Raw genomic sequence first — 11216 nt, forward strand, 5'->3', positions numbered from 1 at the left:
TATATTTACAAAGCCCCTTCTCTAGCAATCACCTTGTCTCCCCTCCCCATTACAGATACTTCAATGGACCTACAATCTCATTGTTGTGGATTTTTGTACAAATCACGACCCTGTCATTTCTCCACATTCTGTAAGATTTTTAATTACATCTTTCCATAAACTCTCCCCAACTCACTAGACGACTTTGTCTAGGCCAGCTTTTAAACTTTTTGATCACAGACCTCTTCAGTAAAAAAATTTTTAGCATGTGCCTACAATAGGTGAATATTTATACATTAAATGCATGTACTACTTTTATACTAATATATTATAAAACTTACACAAAAAATTATTTTAAAAGACAAAATAATAATAATTTAAAATATGAAATAATACCTGATCCTGGAGTCAGAAAGGGGGAGTTCATCATGTAGGGGATCAAGATGGTCTGACCTGCACTTCAGCAATATCAATTTGGCAGCTGTGTGAAGGATTGGAGCAAGGGGAGATTAGAGTCAGGAAGACTTGTAATTGTTTTGGGGCAGCTAGGTGGTGCACTGGATAGAGCACCTGCCTTGGAGTCAGGAAGACCTGAGTTCAAGTCCAGCCTCAGACCAAACGCTTGGCACTTACTAGCTGTGTGACCCTGGGCAAGTCACTTAACCTCAATTGCCAAAAAAAAAGATTAGAATTGTCTTTGCAATAGTCCAGATGAGAGTTGATGAGGGGCTGGATGGAGGTGGTAGTTGTGTGACTGGAGGGAAAGGGATGGCTTTGAGAGATGTTATAGAGGTAGAATAGACAAAACCTGGCAATCAGTTGGACATATGGGATGGGACAATGAGAGGTTGAGGATAACGCTGAAGTTGTGAACCGAGGTGACCAAAAAGATGGGGGGTAGTCTCATCAGAAATAGTTAAGTTTGAAAGAGGGGTAGAAAGATAATGTTAGGAGAAGTGGGATTCTCATAGGGGTAATGCTCTTCTAACTAGCTACTCTGCTTGGTTGTACAGAGCCTGGCCATAGCCAAAAGGTGATCTGGAGGCAAGATGCGAATACACCAGTGGCAAAGAGAATTCACGGCCAGATTGCAATTAACTTATATGCATTCTGGAAGTCTTCATCAGTAAAAGCGAAGAGGTTGGAAACTTACATAGCCATGGGAGTCCAGAATCAGGAAGGGGTAAAATGGAGGAGTGTTGAGTGATAATGGCTGGAGATAAGCCCTGAGATTGGCTCCCACAGTGAGGGTGGCTGTAATCTTTCCACTCTTTGATTTTCCCCTGGGGTCATGTAAAATATCCCCTACCCCTTAAAGTTATGCCTGATTTATTTAGGAAGCAGCTACTGGTCTAATATTTCATGGATGCTATGGCAAGACTGGGATTGCCTATTGGTTACCTCTCCCTTTCCCTCTTATACTACCCACCCACCCCACTACACAAAAACAAACCAAAAAACCATTTCCTTGCCCCTGGGATATCTGTTTAAGTTGTCATCTTTCTTTTTCCTGTTCCTTCACTGCTAAACTTTTAAAAAGAATACATTAATACTGACTCCTCCTTGCTGCCTTTACTTCCTCACTGTCCATTTTTTTTGTCCCCTTCGAACTTTGCTTCTTCTCCTGTTACATTATTGAAACTCCTCTTGCCAAGGTCACCACCAAGTTCATTGGCAAATTCAATGGCCTTTTCTTAGCCCTTGTGCTCCTTGACTTTTCTGTAGCATTTGAAAGTTGACCATCCCCTCTCTCATTCCTGACATCCTCTCTTCCCTTTCCATTATTTGTATCATTATCAAAGAGGAAAGGAACAAAGCTCCTGCTGTATGCCAAACTCTTATCAAATATCTCATTTGATCTCATTTATAATTCTCTGGTGCTCTCTTGCCCTTAAGAATGCTGTTTCTTTGTCTTCTTTTCCAAGCTTGTTCTTCTTCCTCTCTTCTCTTTCTTTACACCAGACCTGCACAACTTGGCAGTAGGTAGGGGCCAAAATTAAAACAGGATAAACTTCTCTGGGCTGCACATAGGTTAGCCTAGACACAGACTGATGATGGTTGCTGCTGGTCATGTGACGAACGGGAGAGTATGGCAGTGGCAACATTTTTTTGCAGGCTGCCCAAAATCCTTTAGCAGGTCACAGCCCATGGATAGTTATATAATGTCATGCAGGTTTGATGATCCCATTCACTTTCATGGCTTCAATTATCCTCTCCATTCAGATGACCCCCAAATCTCTATCTCCACTCCTAAACTCTTAACAGGTATTTTTTCCTGTTTATTGAATAACTCCATCTGGACCCTGTTGACCTTTCAAACTCACAAAAAAAGAATTCATTCTCTTCCAAAACCTGTTTTGACCCCCTTCGTTCTGTCAATGGCACTACCTGGTCATTCAGTTTCAACTCTTCCCTCTCTCTCCCTCCTCCAAATTTTATCACTTCTACCTCTGAAATATTTCTATCCATCTCCATTTCCACTCCCACTGTCACTAGACCTTAGCAGTGTCTGCTGTCTTAAGACTTTTCTAAGTGTAAATGACTGTCTTTTGTGAATTTGATCACTTCCTTTCTGTTTAAGAAAAATCATAAGGACCTTTAAAAAGGGGGGGAGCTAATTTACCCTCAAACTGAGAAAAAAAGTTAGCAACAAACACCTTTGGATAGAGTCAAATAGGGTTGAGATGATACTCTGGCTCAGCTCAGAAAGGTTTGATTTGGCTAACATTAACAGTTTGAGTTGTGGCAGGATAATAAATACCTGCTTTGGTGACAGTCGGGCCTAGAGTAAGAAATAAGCCGAGTTCAAATGCAGCCTTGACTAGCTGTGTGACCCACAGCAAGTCACTTCACCTGTTTGCTCAGTCTCATTTGTGAAATGGGAGTAACAGCATGTACCTGTGTTTTTAAGGATAAAATAAGTGATTTGTAAAGTGCACAGCACAGTGCCTGGCACATAGTAGGCATATAATAAATGCTATTATCTTTTCAAAAAATTCCTTCACACACACACCCCACCCACTCTGCCAAAACGTGGTAACTCAGGGCACAGCTTTGGGTTGAAGCATAGCTGGCGGGAGCTTAAGATACATTCAGCCAAATCCATAAGGCAATGAGATGAAAATACTTCCAGCACCTCCCTTCCAGGTCTGTGGCCATATCCCGAATAGAATTCCATTCACCATTTGGAAACAGCAGTACCTAACATTTCTTTATCCCCGTATCAGAGAAATACTGCCTAAAAAATTAGTCAAGTCCCATGGACTAATTTTCATAGCCGGGTGGTTTCCAAATAAATCCCGTCATTAAAAATTCATAAAGAACACAGTACTAATTTGCTTTTTCAATCTCTGCAGATTTATTGTAGAGTAAATTTGCCTTAATATAGTACAGAACAGTTAAAGCTGATAAAATGCAACAGATAAACCTGTACGCTGCAGGTGGTTTCTATACCAAATCATACTGCTCATTCAATATTCAAATCCCTTAACAAAAAGGTTTCTTCAAATAACCTTGCATATTAAAAAAAATGGCTCTTAGGTATGTCAAAGCATTCAAAAATTACCAAATAAACTCATTTGTGGCCAATTACTATTACTACCTGATATATTTAAACTTATGGCAGAAGTCAGTACCAGGTACACTGGAAAAACATGGCCCTTGAAAGTTAAGCTTTTTGTACCAAAGCTAGGATGACTGGCAAACAAATATCTTTGAACAGATCATTTGTGCCTTTTGGTGAAATGATATTCTAATACTACTATTTTAAGGTATGGGGAACGTTATTAGTCTTTATTAACTATTTAAGTTCATCACGTGACATGAGGCAAACCAAAAGCTAACACAGTGTAAATGTACTCTTGGCGTACAAACCACATTTTAGTTTGTTTTATAATCAACAAATTTAAAGACTTTGCACCAGCCTGGCAAAATCTGCCCTGTCTGTTGGGGGGTCAGGTGGGATGAAGTTGGGGCAGAATTTTAAAGACATGGAAGATGTAAAATGTGCTTAGGCTGGGAAAATAATTTTGCAAAGCTGGTTTACATTTGCCTTTGTCCTCAATCCAAGCAATTCTTAAAAAAAAAAACACAAAACAACATGCACTCATTTTTGGCATCTTCAAACAATTTAACTTAATACTAAAATGTATATATTACTAAAAACAATTGCACAGTAGTGAGCAATATATTCCCAAATGCTGACTTTTTCCAACACTCATTAGTACTTATCTGATGACAAACTTGCCTATAATGCTCTTATTGCATTAATTTTAGCTACAACACAACAGTTGTCCAAAAGTAAAATTTGTGCTATTATATATTACTCTTCATGGACCCTTCAGCACTTCCCAAAATTTACTTTAAAGCTCTGTCCAATTGTTATGCCAATTTAATGAATTATGGTCCCTTGGTGATGGTAATTTCATAGGGCATTAGAGTCTGCCACAAATGACAGGCAATTATGAAAAAGAAAAATTGAGGTTCTCTCTCTAAAACAACTACTTCCAAATTTATCTACTATGAAAAGGTAGGTTTTTTTCAATGCCCCAAATGACAATTAAGAAATTATCCAAACGTATGAAAGATTTCATGAGTGCATTCAACTTGACTACTTTTTAATCACCTTCTAGCCACATCCAGATACTGACCCTGAACAGGCCTAACAAGCTCTCTAGGCTTGAGACTTGCCCAAGCCAAACTTTAACAGTAGTGACCACAAATCAGAAGTCTAGTTAGAAACACATTTTTATTCTTAAATGTGCCAATAAAAAAAATTCCATTTTCAGATCATAAGATGTTAATACATACAACAAAAAAAATTTACACTACTCTACTGATGTAAATTTACAGAGCTCTTAAAATATCCAGATCCATTCCGATGATTAGATGGTTCAAATAGCCTTCTAGGTTACACTTATATTGAACAGACATCACAAAATCCCTTATAATAATGTAAACAAAATAACTTTCTTCCTAAAAGGTTAAATTTTTTTTTTCATTTCAGTCCATTCTTTCAGGACTTGCACTCCTACGAGGACTTCCAGAAGGTGAACGGCTAAAATAAAAGAAAAAGATTAATCATTGAGCCTGTCAGGACAAAATAGAACAACATACTCTATATATCCTCCCAACCCGACTTCTTTTAAGCTAAAAATTAGTCCTGTGCCATGTTCAAAAAGTATATATGTGGTTAAAAAATGAAAACTGAGAAATGTTGAGATAATATAAACTTAAAAAAAAAATACAAAGCAGTAAGTACTACGACTAGCAACTTAGTACTCATCTTGCCAAATTATAGTATTGACTGCTAGGTTAACCCCAGTCTCATGAAAGACCTATATAAATTCTATTAGCAGCAAGTGGCTAGAGTCCTATTTATGCATGTAACTCTTTCCTAATTTTGATAAATTTAAATTTGCTAAAGCAACTGTATTATTTTGTCCACTAATTAAGGTTTTTTCCTTCTTAATCAATCTTTGTTTTATGATTATTAGTTCTGACTGCTTACCAGATACTATAAAAGTATGATGGTAGTCAGAAGCTTGACTCAGAAGACAAAATTTACACAACCCATTCCATCAAAATTATTTACGTGTTGTATTCAAAACTTGCCTTTATGTACATCCAGGTCTCAATTAATGCAAGTATAATGAATCCCCTGAAGTGGTCCCATGCATTCAATCAAATCTGCACTACTTGAAGCTATTAACATAAAATGTAAAAAAAATAAATAAAAATTTATGTTCATTGATTCCAGTCCAATGGAAACATGCAGTGTGAGTTCAAATAATGGGACCATTTCAGGGGATTCATTATTTGCATTAATCAAGACCTAGCTATAAAATCATTTCAAAGACTTTTGAGTACAATTTTAAATAAAATCTGTAGTGGATGTAGGACTATATGTATGTACACACACACCACACATATACAGAGTATATAGCACCAATACTCCAAAGAGCTCACTGCATAGCACATGAAGAAAAGCCTCTCATAAAGAACACTTAAAACAATTCAGATATGGCAAATATTATCAGCCATGGTCTGAAAAAAAAATTCAACTTACCTTCTCTTTGGAGATGGTGATCTGGACTTTGATCGGCTGTCAAAACATAAGAAATTTTATTAAGAAAAAGTGTACTTACTGGTCCCTTTCTAATAGCATACCATGAAATGAACACCAAAATGTGACCCATTAAAGGACTAAGTCCATCATGGTATAGACAAGACTCAGGAAATTAAAAGCCCTGAGATCAAGAAATCAGGGCCCAGATATATACTCAAGTTAACCCATGACAAAAAATAAAATCTGACATTCTACATATCAAACTAATCATTAGAAATGATAGCTAAGACTTTATTCTGTCAACCTACATTTTCAATTTATTTTTGCACTGAACAAGAACACATCCCCAACATGACAGCTTAGTTCAACCAGAACTTCTAAAGATGATTTATGATTTAGAACACAGAATTCAAAATAATCTATTTGAGTAAATAATGAGAAAAGGATTCAGATCCAAGAGAAACCATGAATCCCTTTTAAGCAGTGGCATACAAATTGTGTCAATATCCTTCAAATTCTGGAGCATTTGGTAATATACCAAATGTCAGATTTTCTATTTAACTCCTAGACCTTCCAAGTATGTTAAGTTTCATGAAATTCATTCAAAGCACTTTGAGCTTTTTGGAGTTTGGAGCTATTAAAAATAATGTATTACAAATTTACCCTACCTGCTTCTTGGTCTTGAAAGAGACCTGGATCTGGATCTTGAGCGTGATGATCTTGGTGGAGCGGGAGAAAAAAAAAATGAAATAAGGTTAACAAGATAATACGACTGAAGTCTTCCAAATAGGGATAACCCAGATGGACAGTAAGTGTTAACAGAAATCTACAAGTAGGTTTCCCCAACCAAGACCAGTTGTTTAAGACTTGATATGACCAACGTACCTGAACGATGCACTACTGAGAAAGCTATATTGGGGAAAACCAGGGATTTCATACTTGGCTAAATGTCACGTTTATATACTTTAAAATGAATGTAAGTTACCAGATTTCCACCATCAGCTTAATAGTTTTAAAAAAAGATCAAGACTCATGTATGAATAAACTGGCCTAGTAGTAAGACCAAGGAAATTTTTCTAAGTAGGCAAAGAATCATCATATCAACCTCCAAAGATGAGTATATCTATAAATATTTCTAGTTTTTTCTTATACGTTCAATGCCTAACAAAATTTGTCAAAAACATTTCTGCTATGCTAAGGTTCACCGACTAAGAGAACATAGCATATCTTTGTTGTTTCATTTTCCCCAAACTGAGTTTGTCTCTCCAACAAAAATTTGGAGCTCAAAGGGGACTTTAAAAATAGTAGGCAATTTTATAGATCAGGAGACCTGCCCAAGGTCTTAAGATATTAAATGGTAAAGTTAAGACTCCAAAGGTCACATGACTCTTAAACCCCAATACTCCAAAATACGATGTACACACTGCCTCCAGATTTCTCAGTCTATGCTTCTCCAAGATTCCCACCATTAACCAGACTTTGTCTAACTTAAGCTTCAAGCCCTTTTCTCTTCAGGGTTGTCAAGTGAAGAGTAAGCTGTGCAAAACAGCTTAGCCAAAATGGCCCAGGGGCAGAAAAGTATATGGTACCTCTTTGCTGGGGGCATGATCCTAACAACCAACTAAGAAGTATTCACGGGGAGAGGAAAATTGAAACTAAGAATAAAGCACAGCAAGAAAATATATTCATCATGGAGAACTGACCATGAACCTCTGGGTTCAGAGCATGGGCAAAGAGGGCCACTTTTCTTTGGCAGAATTTCATCCTTTCAGAATTTTTTGACAATGATATCACAAACACAGTTCTCATCCTTTATAAAGTACTCTAAGTTTAATCACGAACGTGAAAATGTTTAATAGAAATGTATATGCATAGCCTATATCAGATTGCACTCTGTCTTGGGGGATGGAAGAAGAAAAATTTTAAAACTCAAAAGCTTATGGAAGTGATTGCTGATAAATCAAAATAAAATAATTTTTTAAAAAGTACTCTAAATTTAGTATTGGGGGAAATCAGATTTCCCCAGTAAGGAACAGAGTACACTGGGGAAAAAAAGCAAAACAAAACATTGGATTTTGAATCAGAGAACCTGGAATTCCATTCTTGGCTCTGCTGCAGGGCCTAGATGATCCTACAACTAACTCACTCTCCTCCCTATTTTTTAAATCAAGATCAAGCAGGATAGGACTATTTAAATCCCCAAAGGACACAGTTTTTATCTAGTTAAACATAAGAAAATTCAACATACTGGAAATACCTCGATCTTTTTAAAGAACCAGATCGAGATCGGATTGAAGCAGACCTAGATCTACGAAGAGATGCAGATCTTGACCTTCGAGGAGAGGCAGATCTTGACCTGCAAAAGACGAGGAATTTTTTGTAAGTCAAAGTCAACCACTGCAAAAAATATATTGTTTCCATAATGAAACATTTTTTGAAAATACCTCCTCCCACGGCTCCTGCTCCGTGAGCGAGAATATCTCCTTCCTCTGGACCTTGAGTGAGATCGAGATCGTGACCTATTTTCAAGTTAGAGAAAACAAGTGTTAGACTTAAAAATTCCATTTTTAAACTAATGTTTGTGTACCTCTGCTGAAATCAAATTTCAGACAACTACTTAAAACAGTGTCTGTCAGTTGGAAATAAACTCAGGGCCTATTAATTGTCGAGTATTTTTTTTTTACTACCTAGAAAAGATTTGTTAAAAGCTGAATTACATTTTAGAATTACATAATATAAAACACTATAATGTGTATTTAAAATAAACCTTGCAAGTTTGCAGGTCGACCCTCTTTGGCCCAAGGTCTAGCAGATCTAGACGATCTAGAAGTATCTATAGCCGATCGCTGCATCTAGAAGTTTTCTTCAATCTAACGACGATCAAACTGACAGCCAAATGAGCCAGGTGAGGCTTGATTGACGCAAGAAGATTTTTCTAGGTGGGAATGTGGTCAATCTGGTGTTCCTCTTTCTAAACCGGAGGGGGGCCCCAATTGAAAGCCAAATTTACTGTTACGGCGATCACCGTCTCAAATTTTCTGCCCTTTAAAGAATAAAGTGAAGCTAGGTGTAGATGGCTCGAGGGGATCTGGCCTCTTATGCTGATCACCTCAAGGTCTAGGAGGATCTTAATTGTCGGATTTGCAAGGCGCCTCAGCATGATATCTTAAGGCTCGTGACATTCTGAATCAAGGCGACTGACTCAAACGAAGAAACCTGAAAGGTTTTGACCAGGTTGATTATTAATATATTAACATTTTTAAAATTAAACACAAACTGTAAAATACACCTGACAATTAACACATAAAAAGTTTTATAGAAAAAAATAGTATTTTCTTCTTTGCTAACAAAAGAATTACATGATTAACTGTTATATACCAACCGCTCCTTTTTTTCCAAATAAATACCTGCTTCTCCTTCGTCGGCTGTAGCGATGACAATCATAAGCATAATGACCTTTCTCCCCACACTCATAACATCTATCATTAGGATCAAATGGGCGACGTGCAGGTGGTCTATCATATCTGGATCTTCGGGGCATTCCTGTTGACAATTCGACTCTTACCCGAGAGCCACAAATCACCCTGCAAAATTGGATGAATGCATATTGTATTAAAAATATGTAAGTATGTCCTAATATATTTGTTTTCCAGACTACTATAATGACTGCGAGACACTAAAGTTCTATACATACTTTCCATCTAGTCCTCGAACGGCATCTTCTGCATCTCTTGGATCTTCAAATTCCACAAAAGCAAATCCTGGAGGATTTCTGGCAATCCATACAGTTCTTAAGGGCCCATAGTAACTAAATGCTCTTTCTAATTCTCCTTTGCCGGCACCAGTTCCCAGGTTGCCAACATATACTTTGGTCTCTGTTATATGAAACAAAAAAGAAAATTCTATATTAGAAGAATACCTCAATCCAATTTAAAGTTGATCCACATCATGATGGCAAAGGTGATATAAGCATGGTTCCAAACAACAAAACAGACTTTGAATTTTTAGTTATTTGTAAAGCATTTTAACTTTTTAAAAAAACTGTATTTCCACGAATATGTCAATACTTTCTTTTGTCCTTTCTGTCAACTCAATTAAGCGTGCTTATTACTTCCCAGAAACCACAATCGCCGAGCTCCGGCACAAAGATAGGGAGGAGTCCCCACCTCCCAGAGCTCCACCCACCTTCGGCCCAAAAGAGGGGAACGGAGGCTTTAACCCATCCTCGGGGGCAAGGGCCGAAGCCAGCTCCCGCGGCGGAGGCCCGAGGCAGGACCCGGAGCCGCCTCTCGGCCCAGGGCCCGCCTGCCGCGCCAGGCGCCCTTCCAGACCGAGGCCACAAACAAGTTCTTGGGGAGAGGAGGCCTCTGGGCCAGGATCGCTGGGGACTTCCCTAACTCCCACATCGCAATCCCTGGCAGCGGCTGGAGCTGCTGCCGAGGCGCCAAGTGCACCGCACGCTCGCCGCAGGCCCTAACCCGGTCTGGGGTGCGGGGGGGGGGGGGCCTGCAAGCAGGGTAGCTGAGGGGGAAGGGAAGAGGTGAAGGCCCCAGGTCCTGCGCCACGGCGAGGGGCAACGTGCGCAAAATGGCAGCCACCTTCTCCCGCCGCCAACGGCGCGAAAGCGGGGAGAGCGGCCGGGAAAAGGCCAGCCAGGTCTGCCGCAGCCGACCCGCCACAGCGTCGCGGAACGCGGGAGCCCCTCGAATCCCCTCCCACATGAAGAGGCCCGCGCGGAGATGTTTTCCTTCGACGGCTCCCCTCCCCCGTCCCCCACCCCCCACTATGGCTCCGTGTGGCGCCAAGACGAGGTCCGCCATTACGCACGAGGAACAACCGTCTCCCAACAGCCGCCAACCTGAGCCCGCCTCGGGTCCCACTGCCTGGCCCATCCCCCCGTCCCTCGCTTCCCTCTCCGGCTTCCTACCTCCTCCGTACCGCCCGTAGCGCGACATGGTGTCCGGCCTTCGTATCCGCTGCACTTCGCAATGACCTGGTCTGGGCCGAAACACTGCCAACCTCCCCCTCGGCGGTTCGAGCAACTCCCAGGTCGAAAATGCTTGGGGTTGAATTTATATACCAGGGCTCCTCCTCCTTGGCCGTACGCGTGCGTCATTTCGTCATCACGCGCCACACAAAGGCGCGAGGCGGAAACGGTAGAGAAGCGATA

The 11216-nt window shown here is 39.8% G+C and overlaps 1 protein-coding gene across 3 annotated transcripts; it reads right to left on the reverse strand.

Moving 5' to 3' along the window:
- Positions 1 to 4707: 4707 nt before the first annotated feature.
- Positions 4708 to 11178, reverse strand: SRSF7 (serine and arginine rich splicing factor 7). 3 transcript variants are annotated; one of them, XM_020976962.2, is made up of 8 exons: positions 10974 to 11178; positions 9741 to 9921; positions 9454 to 9630; positions 8491 to 8565; positions 8304 to 8402; positions 6715 to 6765; positions 6047 to 6082; positions 4708 to 5035 (listed from the first exon to the last, which is right to left on the reverse strand). In XM_020976962.2, exons 1-8 carry the CDS (start codon positions 10999 to 11001, stop codon positions 4981 to 4983), a joined length of 702 nt encoding a protein of 233 aa, XP_020832621.1. In that variant the 5' UTR covers positions 11002 to 11178; the 3' UTR covers positions 4708 to 4980. The 3 variants fall into 3 exon arrangements, with proteins under 3 accessions (XP_020832621.1, XP_020832619.1, XP_078005604.1); XM_020976960.2 differs by having other exon boundaries at positions 8295 to 8402; positions 10974 to 11176; XM_078149478.1 differs by lacking the exon at positions 4708 to 5035 and adding an exon at positions 5073 to 5682 and having other exon boundaries at positions 8295 to 8402.
- Between the last annotated feature and the right edge of the window lie 38 nt (positions 11179 to 11216).

This window comes from Phascolarctos cinereus, unplaced genomic scaffold, assembly GCF_003287225.1.
Source record: "Phascolarctos cinereus isolate Bilbo 61053 unplaced genomic scaffold, phaCin_HiC Scaffold_2;HRSCAF=192, whole genome shotgun sequence".
In the NCBI taxonomy this organism is placed as follows: domain Eukaryota; kingdom Metazoa; phylum Chordata; class Mammalia; order Diprotodontia; family Phascolarctidae; genus Phascolarctos; species Phascolarctos cinereus.

Bases quoted from the DNA above. Each gene is read 5' to 3' on its own strand.
- SRSF7 (XM_020976960.2), bottom strand. From the start codon at position 11,001: ATGTCGCGCTACGGGCGGTACGGAGGAG. The intron at 8,403-8,490 runs GTATTTTCAAAA...CGTCTTTTGCAG, and splicing joins AGCAGGAGCCGTGGGAGGAG to GTCAAGATCTGCCTCTCCTC. The intron at 6,766-8,294 runs GTATGTTGAATT...CGCTCCACCAAG, and splicing joins AAAAGATCGAGGTATTTCCA to ATCATCACGCTCAAGATCCA.